At 46.1% G+C, this 18,012-nt stretch overlaps 1 protein-coding gene across 2 annotated transcripts in view; it reads left to right on the forward strand.

Moving 5' to 3' along the window:
- Window positions 1–18,012, forward strand: part of VSTM2B (V-set and transmembrane domain containing 2B) — a 38,622-nt gene that overhangs the window by 1,195 nt on the left and 19,415 nt on the right. For both annotated transcript variants that reach the window (XM_082233015.1, XM_082233014.1), the window contains exons 2-5: window positions 100–944; window positions 1,968–2,152; window positions 9,742–9,771; window positions 14,705–15,191. In XM_082233015.1, the coding sequence (XP_082089141.1) occupies window positions 872–944; window positions 1,968–2,152; window positions 9,742–9,771; window positions 14,705–15,191 (775 nt within the window). In that variant the 5' untranslated portion in view covers window positions 100–871. The remainder of the gene's footprint in view (window positions 1–99; window positions 945–1,967; window positions 2,153–9,741; window positions 9,772–14,704; window positions 15,192–18,012) is intronic.

Genomic DNA, 18,012 nt, shown 5'->3' on the forward strand with positions numbered 1-18,012 from the left:
CTCTCTCTCTCTCTCTGTCTCTCTCTCGGTCCCTCCCTCCCTCCCTCCGTCTCCTGGACTGGTCTCTCTCCCACCGCTGCCTCCTCGCCGGAACGTCAGATGGTGAAATTTCCTCTTATAGGTTGAGCAAAGCATCTTGATTTGAGAGTGGGTTAAAAAAAATAAGAGAAGGATCCAACCCTTCGAATCCTGCGCCTGATTTGGACCCTACACACCACCACAAGGGAGAAGGAAGCTCTTCCTCCTCGCTGTGTCAGGAAGAAGGAAGGAGGGAGGGAAATCCCTTGGAAATAACGCGGGGGGAGACTGGGAATCGCTCTCTCGGCTTCTTCACTCTCCCTTGGAAGAGGAGAGCCCAGATGGGTCTGGGCAGGAAACCTGGGATTGCTTCCTCGTTTGGGGGCTCCAGAAAACCCCGTTCAGACCAAGGAAGTTGAATTGTGGTTGCCGCAGAGTTGTTAGAGGAGGAGGAGGAGGAGGAAGAAGAAGAGGATTCTGGCTGGTGGGAATTAATAATTACAATCAAACCGGCAGATTTACGCTTTGGCTTCTCAGGATCAATTTCTTCCAACGTCACGACAGCAATCTTTTTTTTCTCCCTTGGACCAACTGGCTGTGGATTTTATATGTGCTTCCAAAGAGAGAGAAGAGAGAGAAGAGAGAAGTGGGGGAGGAAAGAAATCGAGCTCGGTGGCTATTTATTTCATTTCAATTTTTAAAGTATTCCTCTTCGTATTGATCCTATCTCTGGACCAGGCTCTCCAATGCCTTGGCACTGCCATGGGATGTGAAGATCTCTTAGCCTGGTTGTTTTGACCACCCCCTCCGATTCCCTCGCTTTGCCCTGTACTCCAAAGTCCACATATATGAGATGGAAAATCGAGGGCTTCTAGGCTCCCTTTGTTACCTGATGCTCAATGCCCCCTTGCTCTTCATGGTCCAGGGTAAGTCCCAAACTTCTCCCCCCACCCCCCGCGCTTGTTTTAATTTTGGTAGCAAAATCAAGGATCTGGTTCTCAGTCTGCAGCAAGTGTCTGTATTTTAACTGCCTTTCACTTCTGTTTCCATAATCTGTGCAGACAGCTGGCTATAGATGCATAACTGATCTGATGTCTGGAAGCCAGGCAAATTGATATGTGCACCATTATATATTTTTGTGTGTGTGAGAGAGAGAGAGATGCTGCACTGTTTGAGTGGTTTGTGGGTTGCTTGTATCAGAAAGAGGCAAGTGAGCTCATGCCGTTGGAAATGCAGGGGTCTGGGGAATGATGCTGAAGAGAAGAAGAGGGTGCAGGCAAGAGAACACAGCCCGGGCTGCAGGACTGAGGGATGCCTGCACTCTTGCTGCAGAGGAGAAGCCAGAGCAAAAGGGGGGGTGAAAACAGTAGGGGGTGGGTACCACCATGTCCCAGACACACAGCCCTTGAAATGTGGTGGTCCCTAGAAAGTGGAGAGGGTGGGGAAATGTGTCTCCCTGCAGGCTTTTGTTTTTGCTGGGGGGGGATTTATCCGGCAAACTTTTACATTCTCTCCTCTGACACTTGTCTGATATGGATGGGTGCCCAGACTGCAGTGATCACCAGGGGGTGCCAGAGGGTGGGGGTGGGGGGCATGGCGGCCATCCCTTGTCAACAAGCAAAGATGGGTGGAGAACCTCGCCCGTTGTGATACACCATAATTGGGGTCTGACAGATGAGTCCATTTCCAGGCACTTGAGGGGATAGATGGACTCGACAACATGACCTCTGGGTTCCCCCCTCCTGGTCCCTGCCACCCTTCAGTTCCATGTAGCGTGGGCGGCATCCATGGCATGTTGGCTAGTTCAGGAAAGCTGATAAAAGCCCCTCCTTCTGCAACGTTTTGCTGTGAATTTTGGACTCTTAGCAGAACAGCTCTGTTGTGTCTTTTTCCATCTCTCCCTGTTTGCCACCCTATCCTTCTCCCCCCTTTTTATTTTTGGTCTCCAGCTACATTTACAGAAGTTCCTAAAGATGTGACTGTTAGAGAGGGGGATGATATTGAGATGCCTTGTGCTTTCCGGGCCAGCGGATCCACCTCTTACTCCTTGGAAATCCAATGGTGGTATCTTAAGGAACCAGCACGAGAGCTTGCTCACGAATTAGCCATCAGTGGCCCCGGCAGCAGGACCAAGGTAATAAATCCTCACAAATAGAGATATATATCCACCCATGCATAGACCATTAATTAGCAAGGTTTGATCCAGACCACGGGAGGTAGGAACAGAAACCCAATACATGGGTTTTTTGAAAGAAAGAAAGAAAGAAAGAAAGAAAGAAAGAAAGAAAGAAAGAAAGAAAGAAAGAAAGGCGGTCCGGCAACATGCATCAAGAAAGCGGTATTTCTGGGGTTGCTTCTGCTTATCTCCATCTCTGCCGCACGTAACAGAGTGGATTCAGACAAATAAGTGGGGCATGCAGTCCACTAGGGGGTGTAACATTTGCCACAGAGGGGGCACTTGCAGGGACATTCAGGAATGTGATGGATCCATGGCTGGTTCACAGATGGGACTTGGTGGCTTCAGAATCAAGGGGACATAGGGAGATAGGATGCTGCCTTTTACAGAGTGAAACCATTGTTTCATCAAGCTCAGTACTGTCTACACTGATGGGAGCAGCTCTGCAGGGTTCCTCCACAGCCCTAAACTGGAGATGCCAGGGATCAAACCTCAGACCTTCTGCTTGCAAATCAAATTTTCCACCACTGAGCTACAGGCCTTCCCCTTCAAGCGGTGGCGAGCCTATGTGAGCAATGACCAATGATCAGAGCTCACTTGTGGAGCTCACATCTTGCCACACATCCAGGGTGCAGGATTCTTCAGCACATCCAGCCACTCTGCTGCGAGTTCTCCAATGACAAGGAGTCAAGAGGTGTACGTGCATGTGTGAACAGGCCTTCAGTGGTGCATTTCCAATGCACCACCCCTAGGTTCATCGGTTTATATATTTTTTTTTAAAAAACGGTTGCAGGGTGAGCCACAACCTTTGCATTTTGATGATGATGCATCATAGCAGCCACATAGGAAGTCGGAACTCAAAAGCAAGAATCAGCCCATGAGGACATCAACTGGTTGTCTGAATGGGAGGCGAGATGGACTGACAGCAGAAAGGAGCAGAGCATTTTTGGTTCAGAGCAGGTGGGGAACAGGTGGGGGACTTGAGCATGTTTCCTGGGCTGGTGATAATTACAGTAGTTATCTGCAACATGACAAATGTTGCTGAAGGGTATTTATGATGCACAGTTAAGATTAGATGACAAGGACTCTCTCGGCACAGGGAAACGGACACACAAAATGCAAGCTACCTTCATGGGGTGAATGTTTATAAGTCCCCATATCAGCGCTTTCTGAGGCCCACTGAATCAAGTTGTAAATCTGCCCTTGATGAAAGGTGGGGAAGGATATGGGTAGAATTATTATTATTATTATTATTATTATTATTATTATTATTATTTGTTGTGAATGGTAATTGTTGGTGAACTTCCCTTTCATTCTTGGCTTAGAGATGAATAAGCCAGTGCAGTGTAGTGGTTAGAGTGTCAGACTAGGACCTGGAAGACCAGGGTTCAAATCCCTACTCGGCCATGAAGCTCCCTGGGTGACCTTGGGCCTGTCACTCAATCACAGATGTAGCCAACCTCACAAGCTTGTTGTGAGGATAAAAATGGGATGGGGGGATGATGGACACTGCTTTGAGCTCCTCAGAGGAAAGGTGGGATATCAATGCTATACTTAAAATATCACAATGTGGCCTGGGTGCTGCTGTGCCGCTGTGCCTCTGCTTACCCAGCTATCCTTCCACCCTTTGTGCCACCTTTGACCTTCCCTCTCTCCCCGCTTATATAGACACCAGTGAAGGTTGTTCCATGGGACATTGCCTTCAGCTGGTTCTCATCTGCCTGCCTTCTTACTTGCACAAAAGTTCCAGTAGGTGGCACTGACGGTCACCCTTGTTTCAGTGTTGCCCTGGAAGGACCTGAAGGCAGGCCGGGAGGGTGGGAACAAAGCTGGAATTAGTTGGCTCTGCCTGTCATTGGCTCTGGCGCCACCTACTGTTGGTCTCCCTGCCGTCCACCCCACCAGTCCCAAGGAGCACCAGCAACCACTGATCATAATCATAGGAAGAGCCCATGATGGTCCAACAATGCAGGAAACTTTTGCCCAACATGGGGCTCCAACCCTCAGATTAAGAGTCTCATGCTCTACTGGCTGAGCTATCTCCTGATGAGCACTCAGAGTTAAGAGGTAGGAGGCTGATCCACATTAGAAAATGCAGAGTTCATAAGGGGTGCATTGAGTGATTGTGGTGAACTAGACATGGACTGGGAAGACTCAGATGTGAAGTTCTCCTTGGGCAAGCTGCTAAATCTCAGTCTTACTGTACAGCTGCCTTCCCCAACCTAGTGCCCTCCAGATCTTTTGCACTACCACTCCCATCAGCCCCAGCCAGCATGGCCAATGGGCAGGGGTGATGGGAGATGTAGTTTAATGACATCTGCCTCACAGGCTTGTTGAGAGGACAAAATGTGAGGATGACTAGGTAAGCTACCCCAAGACTATGGAGAAATGAAAATGCCATTAATTTAATAGGACTGGGGCCTGATTATGTTAATTTCAGTTCATTAATTGCATGGGAATTAATTTGTTAAATTTGCATATCAGGAGAAGAGCAATTGTTCTGAAGGAGAAAGGGGGCTTGCTTTGTTTTCAAGTGATGTACGACTCTCCTTGCAGACGACTTTATCTTAGAAGATGCGTCCTCCTCTCATACACAGGAGGGAATGCCTCTTTTAAGGTAGCCCTTGCCATCTGTAATTTGTATAAGTATTTGTGCTGAAAACTTTTTAATAAAAAAATTAAGTAGGGACCTGGTTGATTAAGGCACCACTTTTTTATGGCAAAATTCATGAATCTCTGCTGAGAAGGAATTTCTATTGCGTTCCCATGTAATTGTGCATAGGACTGCAGTCTAAGTTACCCCTCAAAAATTTAACAGTTATTGATTAAATGTTGCAGTCCTTGGAAAATTATTATTATTATTCATTCTCGTAAGAGTAGAGCTAGTAACAGAATTACTACTGATTTGCCTTTTTCTTTGGTAATCAGATGCATATAAGATTTGCCAGTCACTGCTACATCCATAACCTGCTTTACTTAATGGCGAGATAAACGGATCACACCAAACAATTAAATATGAACAGACAGGATTCTGCTGAAACACTGGTGAATGGTATACCACTTTTTTTGGGGGGGGTGTACATCTAAGATGATGCCAGTGTAATGCATGAATATGCCTCACATGCTTGCAGAATAGGTGCATTATCTAGGTTCACTTGTGAAAAAATACAGGTTTAGCTATGGCTCTCTGTTGAGGGCATCCAATTTTGTCTCCACGGTCATGTGTGAAACACCCCTTATTCCACCGGCACTTGGTGCCCATCTGGACTGGTGGGGCAGAGAGCTGGGAGCTCAACAGTAGGTGGCGCCAGAGCCAATGACAGGGAAAGCTGACTAATTCTGGTTTTGTCCCCATCCTTCCACCCCAATGAGACTTAGGAAGGAGGACGCTGGTGGGCAGGGCCACCTCCTGTACTGGATGTAGGCAAGCAGCCAGGCGGCTGGCAGAGGACAGGCTAAGGCTGGTGGTGCTGTTCCTCATTCTCCCCAATGGACCAGCCTCCACTGCCTTATTCTCATCACAGACTCACTGCTCCACTGCTGTCAAGTGAACAGTCCATTTCCTTCTATCCAACAGCCAAGTAAACAAATCTAGGAGGTGGGTTGTTTGGCACAGGGAACTTTTTCTCTGCCGATGATTCATAGTTGTTAGCTTTTTTCTTTCTTCTTCCAATCCTCCTCCGGTGGGATGTGACCTGTACATATGTCCACCCCCCTGGAGAAGCTGCGGGATAACTCTGCAGCGGAATGATTTATCTTTGCTCTGACTCGTAATAATTAAAATGTAGAAGAGAACCTGGGTTGGGGGATGTCCCATGGCTAAAGCCCACACCAACATCGGCTAAAACTGTGCAACCCACTTACTGGGGCTTCAGCTGGTGAATTGGTACTAGCAAAAATACCCGTAAGTTATGAGTGCATGCCTGCGTGTGCACAAGTGCACACTCAGTTGGAGAGAAGGCTTGTATACAGCAGGGAAGAGCATAAGGTGGCTCTCTGAATGGAGACAAATTGCACTCCCGCATGTTGATCCTGTTGGCCAAGGGCAAGGCATCCACTGTAGGGGTGCAGAGCATGCCTTACCCCCACTACAAATCTGAATCCTTGTAGGAATAAATGGTGCACGTTCACTTAAAAAGGAGGACAGAAAGGGACCACTCGGAATAACCATTGGAGTGGAAATGAACCTACTCCCCTGCAAAGGAAGGTTGCAGTGTTTGGGATTTTTTTTAGTTTAGGGAAAAGGCAAGGAAGAGGTGACATGATGGCAGTTCATAAAATTAGGCATGGCATGGAGAAAGTGAATGGGATAGGTTTCTCTTCCTGCTTCACCCAGTGCCTAGTTAAACTATGGAACTCACTCCCACAAGAGGCAGTGATGGCCACCACCTTGAATGGCTTTGAAAGAAAATTGGACACATTCAAGGAAGAGAGCTATCTGTGGCTACTAGACACAGTAGGCAGAAACCTTTCTGAATAACAGTTGCTGGAAGCCACAGAAGGGGTTAGAGCTCTTCTGCTCAGGTCCTGCTTCCAGGTTTTCCACAGGCATTTGGTTGGCCACAGCAAGGCCAGGATTCTAAACTAGATATGCCATTGGCCTCTTTCAGCAGGTTCTTCTTAAGTTTTTAGGGAGGGTGTTGCACTGCTCCCAGGGACTTGCATAAGGAAGACATGCAGCCTCCTTCCAGCTGCATCCCAAATTGCAACCATTTCCTATGAAACCTAGCTGGAGCCGCTGATAACCAAGCCTGTTCTCATTTGTGAAGCCCCATGTAGCCATCTGCATAGCTCTGCCCTGGGTTGTGTTCCTTTGTCACAGTAAAGTCTGGCAGATTATTGGCTTTTACATGCGATCAAGGCGACCTGCAACAAAATGTTGCAGTGGAGAGCCCTATCAATCAAAATTCCAGGCACTCTATTCCACAGAAATACACACAATTCACCAGCACCACCAATAAGTCAACCAGCATTTCATGGCCAGTGACCATGTTTCATAGACACATAGAATGGCAGAGTTGGAAGGGACACTAAGGGTTTGGTCTCATGTTTGGTGTCTCCACTGCCCTGAAGGTATTTTCATTTCTGGAAGGGTTTCCTCAAATCTTCTGAAGCCTCCTTCTTGTGCTTGGATGGTGCTATTTTAGGCACAAAAAGAACAGCACTCACCACTGGAACATCGGAAATAGATGTAATGATAGAACCAGAGGCAGGAGCTGTAAAACAGTGTTTCTTGTTAGAGTGTCCTTTCCAGGTCACAAAGCTATTGCTGAAAATCTGCTTCTTTTGAATGTATAGCATGCTAGCTCTGCTCAAATGGAGTTGCAAAACATGCACTCACCCAGCGATATTGGCTGGGGTGGCAACGGAGAGGAAAATATATAGATGAGCTTTACATGTTGCCTTTAGCCTTTTAATAAAAGTCAAAGACAAACTGGACAATACGTGGGAGATCTGAGACAGGGCTCCATCCACCCCATCTCATTTTCTTCTAATAAAACCACAACAACATAGGGAAGGGACTGCTTGGATTGCTGGTCCCATCTTCAATCTAACTATCACCACCATCATTATATCCTGCTCTTCCACCCCAAGGAGCCCAGGGCACCAAACACATCCGCTAAAAAGCAATAAAAACAAAAAGATGTTTTAAACATGTAAAAAAACAACAACTCTAAAAGCAAATTGAAACATCAAAAAAATTCTAAAACAATAATATACTTTCACAGCTAGTAATTCTAAGGTCGCCATGAATAGCATCCTTTTGCCATCAAATGCCTGGGTGAAAATAGTTATGTTTGTAAATTCCTCCTGAAAGTTAATAATGGGAGAGACAGATATACCTCACCAGGCAGGGCATTCCAGAAACAGGGAACCACCACTGAGAAGGTCCTGTTGTGGGTCAATGCCAACAGGCACCACTGCTAAGGGCCTCCTTTGTCAACCGTTGAGCCTGAGATGTTCGATAGCTTTTTTTACCTGCAGCGTTGATCCACATTGCACCATAAGTTTAAAGCAACGTCATACCACTTTAAACTGCCATGGCTTCCTCCAAGGAATCCTGGGGACTGTGGTTCATTAAGGACACTGAAAGTTGTTAGAAAACCCCTCACAGAGCTGCAATTCCCAGCACCCTTAACAAACGTCACTTCTTAGGATCCTTTGCAGGGAGCCACAGCTGTTAAAGTAGCATAAAAGGGCCTTAAATGGATGGTGTAAATGAAGAGGCCCAGCTGAAGTATCCTATTTCTAACAATGGCAGAGCTGTTTGCAAACTGCACTCTAGGTGCCATGTTAAAAACCTATTTCTTCAAATACCATGTGGAAGATGGAGCAAGCTTGTTTTCTGCTGCCCCAGAGGGTAGGACCCAAACCAGTAGATTCAAGCTACAATAAATGAGATTCCGACTAAACATTAAGAAGAACTTCCTGATGGTATGAGCTGCTCAACAGTTGAACAGATGACCTCTGGAAGTGGTGAACTGGAGGTTTTTAAGCAGAGGTTGGATGGCCATCTGTCAGGGTTTCTTTAGCTGTGATTCTTCTCTTGCAGGAGATTGGATGAGATGACTCTTTGGGTCCCTTCCAACTCTACAATTCTGTGATTCAATATGCTACCATATTGGGTTCTTGTAATCCATCAGCTACAGCATTCTATGATCCCCTGTTGTAGAGCTAGGCTTGACAAGGTGATTTTCTCAGCATGGCAATCTGCCCTGATCAGAACATTTCTCCATGTTCCCCTACCATCAGTAGTGCAGTGGGCAGCTGCCAGGAGATGGACTTTTCAGTGGTGGCTTTGAAATGTCTTCTCCAGAAAACCTCACCTAGCACCCACTCTGATGCCTCTCCAGTGCCAGGCAAAGACTTAAAAAAAAATCCTATGCCTTTTTAGCTTTTTAACATCAATTGAGGTTTTATTTTGATGTTGCTTTTATAAGTCGCTGCTTATTTTAATATCAATCCTAACCCCACTCCCGTAGGAATAGGACTTACTTCTGAGTAGATTTGATTAAGACTGTTAATATGACATTGTCAGATACCTTTACCATGCATTTGAAGGTCAGGATAATGGATAATAATGGATAATAAATAACAAGAAAGACTTGTGTGGAAATACAATGGATCAAAACCCACTACCCCAGGCCAGTTCACCAAGTTCCCTTTCTTTCTTCTGCCATTGCTTTTCCGCGTTACAAGGTTGCCTTTGGAATTGCAGCTGCTTGTGATATATGTCAGTTAACCGACTTGTGGCCATCCCTGCCCTCAAATGCTGTTATCAAATAGCAAAATGTGAGAACTGTTTTACTACCACCCAGTCAACCCGATTGTCTTTCACCCAAACCACATACGCAGTAAGTTAAGAAGCAATTGAGTGTATCCCCAGTCCAGGAAAGGTGGTCTGCCATTAACCCTGTTTGAGGAAGAGAACTGTCTGCTTAATGGGTGCATGTGAGGTGGGGAGGGGGAGGGAGAATGGTGAGAGAGAAATATTGTTCTGATGCATCCATTCTCCCTGTTTAATTTCTCCCTCTTTTCTTTTTCAGGTAACAAATAAGGATGCAACAAAGATCAGTGTAAGTGTGTCTCAGTACATTCTGCTTTTCTGTAGGCATCTAGCTGGAGTAGGGGTAGGAGTAGCCACAGCCTGAGCACATAGGAAAAACAAGTCCCTGTCGATTCCAGCTTAAAGAATCTCAGGGAGCAGGGATTGGAGGAGCCCTCCTGTTCCTGAGTCCTTGGAGAGGGGCTGCGCATGAGACCTCACAAAGATGGGGCCTTGATTCGTCGTGGTATGCAGCCAAATTCTTGGATGTCCTCCTTGCCCACATCATGTCAACCCTCCAGAGCAGGGATGGGGAAACCTGTGACCCTATTTGGACTACAATGCCCATCATTCCCAGCCAGCACCACCCATGTTTTAAAAAATGATGGGAGTTGTGGTCCAACAACATCTGAAGGGCCACAGGTCTGTCCCCCCACTGCACTGGATTATGGTAGGGAACATCCCCAGCCCTGTGTGGAGATGCCAGGGACTGAACCTGGGACATCAAGAGGAAGGACAGATGTTCTACCACTGAGCTATATCCCTTTCCATGAAAGGAATGCAACAAGGGAGCTTTTCTCATGGCAGAACTTGCAAACATATAGACCCCCCGACTGCAGTGTCACAGTCTAGGACAGTGGCTCTCAAACTTTTTTCTCTGGGCCACACTTTCAGAATGAAAATTTGCCGGTGCCACACCAACCTGTTTAATTGATAAGAGATGTATTGGAAAACACAACTAGGATTGTCCTCAGTATCATTCGATGCTCTTTCTCTCATCTTGAAAATATATCTACCCATATTCTGGAGAGAAAAACCATTATACTACATTACACTACACTGAAATGTTTGCCTTGAAACTTCCTTCCATATTTGCCATCCTCTCCTGCCACATCAGTGTGGCATACTTCATATACCCTTCGAGAATCACTGGTCTAGGAGCTTTGCCACTTCCTTTGCCTAACTATGTACTCAGAACTTAATTCCAAGTATATATCTGCGCTGTAGTCAATATTCTTACTTCCCCCATCCCAAAGAACCCAGGGTCTGTGGAAGGGGGAGTCATTAATAGATTATGCCCTGCCCCATCACCAAGCTACAGTTCCCAGAATTCATCAGAGGTTGTGACTGTTAAATTGGCACAAGAGACCAAAATTAAGTTTTCTATCTTCATACATCACACATTGTGACATCTTGCAGAAGTCGTTTCACCCCTACCCAAATGAGGTGACGCACACACTTTCCCACCTGCTACATTGTTTTTTGTTTTTAGATTATTTGGATTGATTGCATCTTAAGCTTTGGAGGCAAAGCCATCCTGGCCTGCCTCTATGAAATTTGTTTATTGCAAACGGGAGGTTGCCTTAGATCTGGAGCACCCACCTGTAATTGGTTTCTCTACAATCTGTTTGCTGGTGTGTGGAACGTAGATCAATAGGAAATGGAATCTTTGGGGTTTCTTTGATGAAGCACTTTGGAGCTGAGCTTTATTTAAATAAGGGTCAAGCTCAGGGATCCCTGATGATAACAGGCATGTTGGCAATCCTACTATTATTTCTGGTGACAAAAAAGGAATAATTAAAATATAGAAAACAGAACAATAGGAGTGTGTGTGTGTGTGTGTGTGAGTGAGTGAGAGAGAGAATATGCATGTCTAAATATGGACAAGATCAGAGGAGAGGGAAATTGATAAAGTGTTTGGAGACAGAATTTCAGAGGCAGATGTTGCGGGCTGCATTTCAGACGGGGGAACGGGAGGGAAAGGGAAAAATATATTAGTCCCAATGCATCTATTTTTGGAAGATGATTTGGACTCACTCATGGCAACATGGCTGCGTTCAACTTTGAGGGACCTGGTGCATCTTTTTTCTCTCTCCCCTTTCTCTGACCAGGATTTTGTGTGCTTTGCAGAGGATTAAATGCAGAAGCTGTTTTCTGTTGTTATTATTATTAGGTGAGGGGTATGAAGGGCTGCATTTGTTTTGGGGAATCAGAGATGAAGCATGAATGGCTGGATGCTGTTGGCTGCACTTGTTTCTGCAAGAGTACGAGGGCAGGATTAGAGAGAGCCAGCACAGTGAGGTTGCTTTTGGACAGATGATACATTTTAAATGCATTATTGCTGGAAGCAGAGGGGGGAGCAAGGAGGATTAGTGGCTAGCTGTTGACTGCAATGGAGAAATGCATTTAATTAAGGGAAGGAGGAGATGGAATTAGTGGCCAGCATTTGATTTCGGATGAGTGACCCCATGCTTGGAAGTATTCCTTGGTGCAGGGGGCGGATAGAAATGGCCAAAAGCAATGACTTGCAGCAGTGCAATATTTGATTTTGGAGAGGAAGACAAATTGAATTTTTAAGACAAGAGGGAAAGAGGCTTTTTTTGTTGTTGTTTAATTCCACAGAGCTTCTTTGCAAGGAGTTGTCCCTCTAACACTATGTCAAGCATGCTGTCCATACATTGTCTATTTTTGACAAAGGGAGGGGGCAGGATTACATTAGGAATCCTAAACATTAGGAAGAACTTCCTGACAGTAAGAGCTGTTCGACAGTGGAATTTGCTGCCAAGGAGTGTGGTGGAGTCTCCTTCTTTGGAGGTCTTTAAGCAGAGACTTGACAACCATATGTCAGGAGTGCTCTGATGGTGTTTCCTGCTTGGCAGGGGGTTGGACTCGATGGCCCTTGTGGTCTATTCCAACTCTATGATTCTATGATTCAAGTTCCTTGAGGAGCTGCCTCAGGTCCCCTACAAGTCCAGATCCATGATCCCTCAGGTGTGAGGACCTGCAAAGAAAGATGCTCTGCACATGCTCAGGGACACTCTCATTTAATGCATTACAATGTAAATTCTGTATTTCTAGGTTCGAGGACTGGTTAGCTGAGGCTCCAAACTGAGCTCTGGTTTAACCTACAAAGCACCCTTTTGCTTGTAATCTGATTACCTTCAACTTCTTCCCTATGTATCTTAATGGGGCATTAGAATCAACTAGAGTGCTTTTGCAGCCAGTTTCAATATTTTGTCTCCAGGGAGTTGGAGGCAGACTTTTTTTCTGCTTACAGCCAATGTGCTTGAAGCCAGATTTACAGAGTTTTATTGTGCTTTTCACAATAACTTATTGGTGGTGGTATTGCCGTTATGGGGGGGTGCAATCACAAAAAATACAGTGGGTCCCGAAAACATACATCTCATGTTTCAAAAACAGAGGAATAGGAGATGAAGCAGATTTCAGAATGCAGATGAGAAACCTGGATTTCAGAGCAAACTATTGTGTGCGTTTTTTCTACAGAAGGGACAAGGGAGCTGTAGACCTCCAGATGTTGCTGGGCTCCATTTCCCATCTGCTCTTGCCAGTTGGCAGGGACAGTGGTAGCTGTAGCCCATGGATAGGAAATTGCTTCCAGCCAGAGGTCCAGAACTGGAAGTCGCCAGCCCTCCACAAGCCATTCTGACAGATCATTGAGATGGGAAGGGTTCAAAATAGAGGAGGAGCTGGTGATGCTGATGATGATTTCATGAGACACGTGCATTTCATGGGAGGTATCATAGCTCAGTGGTAGAACAGCTGCTTTGCATACAGAAGATCTCAAGTTCAATCCCCTGGCATCTCCAGTTATTGAGGTTTTTTTAAAAAAGGATTGTGGGGAAAGGTGAAAGGAATGACTTCTGCCTTAGACCCTGAACAGCCACTGCCTGCTAGACTAGGCAATGCTGGGCTAGATAGACAAGGTGCTCTATACCTGCCCTTCCCCTGCAGATCATCATTTGCGATATACAATTTTATAATAGCCAACCAACTAAAAGTAATCACATGGTTTGTTTCTGGCATTTTCCTGAGAAACATGGGCAGCTTTGAGACTTCTTGTGCATGCAAGAAAAACATGTATGCACATAATCAGACTTGGGTTCAGATTAATTCCCCGCTGGTACTGTACCTCCTATGTGCAAAGCAGCTTCAAGTGTGTGTTTGTCCATACAGTGTGACCAGAGACTGGTTTATCTTCAGCGTGCATATTGACCAAATCCTGCACAGCCACCTAGTGTACCATTGGCAGACACTATGTAAACATGAAACATGTAAACACTATGGCACTCGATGTTGTACAATGCAAAGCCCATCTGTAGTTACCGAAGATAGCTTCGTTGTGCAGGAGGGACTTTGTCCTCAATTTTACCTTGTGGACCACCTTCATCTTTTGATGGAGGACAGTATATAAATCTAATAAATAAAAAATATATGTCAGAATTGCAGTATTAAGGCTGCAAACGTACACACACTTACTTAGGAATTGGGGGGGGGGGAGGTTGAAATACAAGAGAGGGATAGTTTCCCCAAACTCCCAGTGACTACAAGCTCTAGGCAGTTCTGCATACGTGTATTTAGAAACATAGTGTGCATGTAAATCAGTCATAGCTGGAAATCTGGTATGTGAGCACATTGCATAAGAGAAGGTCTGGTGTGCGCCCACAGTTGCTTGTTCGCCATATAGCCGTAAGCTGTGGGTGGCAAGGGATTGAGGGTTCATGTGAACACACCTCTATGGAGAGGAGGGTATTTTATTAAAATTATACAGCTTTGCTTGTTTGCACCTAACAGGCCAATCCTTTGCACACCTCCTTACAAACTTTACACCCAGGAAAGTTTGCAGCTTCGATCTTGACTTTTCAGTGGTGGCACCGGCGAGACGGGGACGGGAAATGAGGGGGGATACAGAAGGCATATAGGATATTTCTAGAGGGGCGAGTTGTCTCTCACATGTTCAGCTCTCCAAAAGAAAAATATGTTCATGGCAGGAGTCCAGCAAGTGGAGGGTGGGGACGAGTGGGAGGCAAGCGCCTTATATACATCGCGAGTCTTTTTCAAGCTGTGCGCTGGAACAGACCCCAAGCTCCTTCCTCATCCCGGGAAACCAATCCTACTGGACGGCTAAGGCGCCTCTCTCTCGCTCTCTCTCGCTCTCTTTGCAGACGGTGCGCGTCCAGGGCAACGACATCTCCCACCGGCTCCGGCTGTCCGGTGTGCGGCGACAGGACGAGGGCGTGTACGAGTGCCGCGTGTCGGACTACGGCGACGAGGACACTCAGGAGCACAAGGCCCAGGCGCAGCTGCGCGTCCTGGCGCGCTTCTCCCCGCCCGACGTGCAGGCGGCCGAGGCGGTCTCGCACATCCAGAGCAGCGGCCCGCGCAGGAGTAGCCCGCCCGGGCGAGCCACGGCCGAGCCGCGCCTGGGGGACAAGCGTCTCCTGCCGGCGCAGGGCGAAGCAGCAGCCTCTTCTTCCTCCTCCTCCTCGTCAGCAGCCTCCATCCCTGCCGCGGCTTCCTCGTCGTCGTCCTCTTCCTCCTCCAACTCCAGCACCACGACTATCGTGGCGGCGGCGGCAGCAGCAGCAGCAGCGTCGTCGGCCTCGCCTCCGCCGGGCAAAGCCACCATCCTCCGCCAGCAGCACGGATCAGGTAGGTGGAAGCGCAGCGACACCCGACGGGGCGCGGCGAGAAGCGCAGGGATCTTCCCGCGGCGCTGCTGGAAGACCTTATCTGGCAGCCGGCGAATGTGGACCATGTCGAGGCCTTGCCAAAAAGTGAGCCGGCGGCGGGACACGGCTGGGTGTATGTAGCAGCATCTCCCGGGAAATGGAAATGTTGGGCTCCCTTGTCTGCTTGGGAGAAGGCGATTGCCAGTTTGGAGTCCGCTTTGGGTCTCCTTTCCCAGCTTGTTCCTGCTAATCCTTTTAACAAAAGCATATGGTGTGATTGGAGGAAAAAGCCAAATCCTTGTTCACCTCTTCTTCCTTGAGAAAATATTTCCCGACTATGTCGGGCTAAATTGTCAGAAGTATTACGTGAGCGAAAAGATAACAAAATGTACACACGGAATGAGAATTCTGCTGTTGGGACTTAATTTTTTCTGAGTTTTTAAAATCTCATTTTGGTGGCTCAGATGAATTTAATCACCCTCCAACAGAGGGAGGAAATAGATAGATGATAGATAGATAGATAGATAGATAGATAGATAGATAGATAGATGATAGATAGATAGGTGAACACTTTACTACTTAGATTTGCAACATTTCTTGGTTTGTGTAACATTTCTGAGAATTGAGTCTCATGTAGGCAGAAATAACTTAACGGATAGAAAATTGTCATTTCCCCAACACATTCATTTTTGCTCATGCCTATTTAGTATTCTCTGGTCTGTTTTTTTATTTAATTCCCCCACCACACCACCACCATTTATTATTTTTGTAAGAGTTCAGATATATTTCTGAGCAACTTCTCACAGAATTGTAGAAAAGTAGAGTTGGAAGGCCCCCCAAGGGTCATCTAGTCCAACCCCCTGCAATGCAGGAATAATAGCTAAAGAACCCCTGGCAGATGGCCATCAAACCTCTGTCTAAAAAAAAACCAATGAAGAAGAGTCCACCACCTTCTGAGGGAGTCCGTTCCACTGTCAAATAGCTCTTAATGATTCTCAGAATGATTCGTGCTCTGAATAGGGCAGTTGAAAAGCTGACACCTTTTCATAGGAACTATTTTTTTACTGCTCAGTACTAGAAAGTGGTTGTAATACACCACTGAAAATGTGGGCTCCATGCAATTTTTGCCTCACTGGGTGCCATTCAGTCTACATGATGGGGATAATAGGTTTATACTATCTTACAATGTTATTATAATGATTATAGGGATAATTTATGTGAATTTTTTTCAGTCCTGTAAAGTACACTATTGTCAATTGCAATTTGGCAGAAGCAAAAATGTTTCCTCACACAAGCCTTCGGTGACAGTTTTAAAGAGTTCTGTCCCGCTGCAAAAATTAGCACTGGGAAAATGTTTGTAATAGGGATCCTGCTGAAGCCGCCTTGACTCTTTCTGTGATATGTTTTGTTTTGTTGCGACACCCGTGCTGGAACTGACTCCCTTGGCAGCAGGGCCTGCTGATTTCAAAGAAGCTTATTTCCAGGTGTGATTGAGAATGTAAGAATTTGATAGCAATTCCACAAGACTGTTTGCTTGTGGGAAAGGTAGCAGGCATGGGGAAGTGGGTGCTTAGAGCAGATAGTAAACAAGCTCTGTACATGTCAACAAAAAAGAAGATATATGTGCTTCTGAAGATCAAACTATCACCTATCCCTTGTTTATTGGTCTGCCGCATGAGAGCATATTCTTCCTCAACCTGGTGGTCTCCAGATGTTGTTGAACTACAGCTCCTATAATACCTAGAACATAGGAAGCTTCCTTATCCTTATGAGTCAGACCATTGACCCCTCAAGGGGGTGGCATGCATTTTGGGACTTTTTAGTTTAGAGGAGCATGACAGAAGTTTATAAAATGAGAGAAATAGAGAAAGGGGATGAAGAAAAGTCCCCTCTCCACTCATGACGCTAAAATGCATGGACTTCTGTCCAATGAAGTTGAACATTGGAATTCAGAAAAGATAAAAGGAAGCATCTTCACACAGCCTATGGTTAAACTATGGAATTCTCTCCCACGGGAGGCAGTGATAGCCACCAACTTAGATGGCTTTCAGAGAGGATTAGTCAAATTCATGGAGGAGGAGAAAACTATTGATGGCTACTTGCCATGGTTGGTATGCGCTGCTTCCACAGTTGGAGGCAGCAAGGCTTCTGAATACTGATTGCTGAAAACCACGGGATGGGAGGGTGCTCTTGGGCTTGAATCCTGCTTGCTGGTCTCCCACTGGCACCAGCTCAAGTGAGAACAGGCTGTTGGAATAGGTGGGTCACTGACCTGATGATGCTCTGCCCCTGAGTTGCAGCCTTTTCCCCGACCACAGGTCATGCCGACTGGAGCTGATAGAAGAGCATTTTGGAGGGTAAAAGTATGTGTGCTCTGAACTAGAAAATCCTCCATTATGAATGCTCATAGCCATTCCTTTTCAAGCCTTGGTTTCATCTGTGAAGTGGTAACAATAATGCTGAACTTTCCTAAAAAGTGCTGTTGTAAGAAATTCTTGGACATTGGAAGGTTGTGACATTAGAACAATAGAACACTGCCTCCATTTTCCAACACTTTTCTCCACCTTGGAGAGAAAAGTGTTGTTGCACTCAGGTCCTGCTTGTGTGCTTTCCATAAACATCCATTGTGGATGTTGGGCGAAATGGACTACTGGCCTGATCCAGAAATGATTTTGTTATGTTTTTAAACTCTGAACGATAATATGATGTATAGTGTAGAGCAGAGTGTCCCCAGATGTTGTTGGACTACAACTCCCATCATCTCTGACCATTGGCCATGTTTACCGGGGCTGATGGGAGTC

Source organism: Podarcis vaucheri (assembly GCF_965113315.1).
Source record: "Podarcis vaucheri genome assembly, chromosome: 7".
Taxonomy (NCBI): Eukaryota; Metazoa; Chordata; class Lepidosauria; order Squamata; family Lacertidae; genus Podarcis; species Podarcis vaucheri.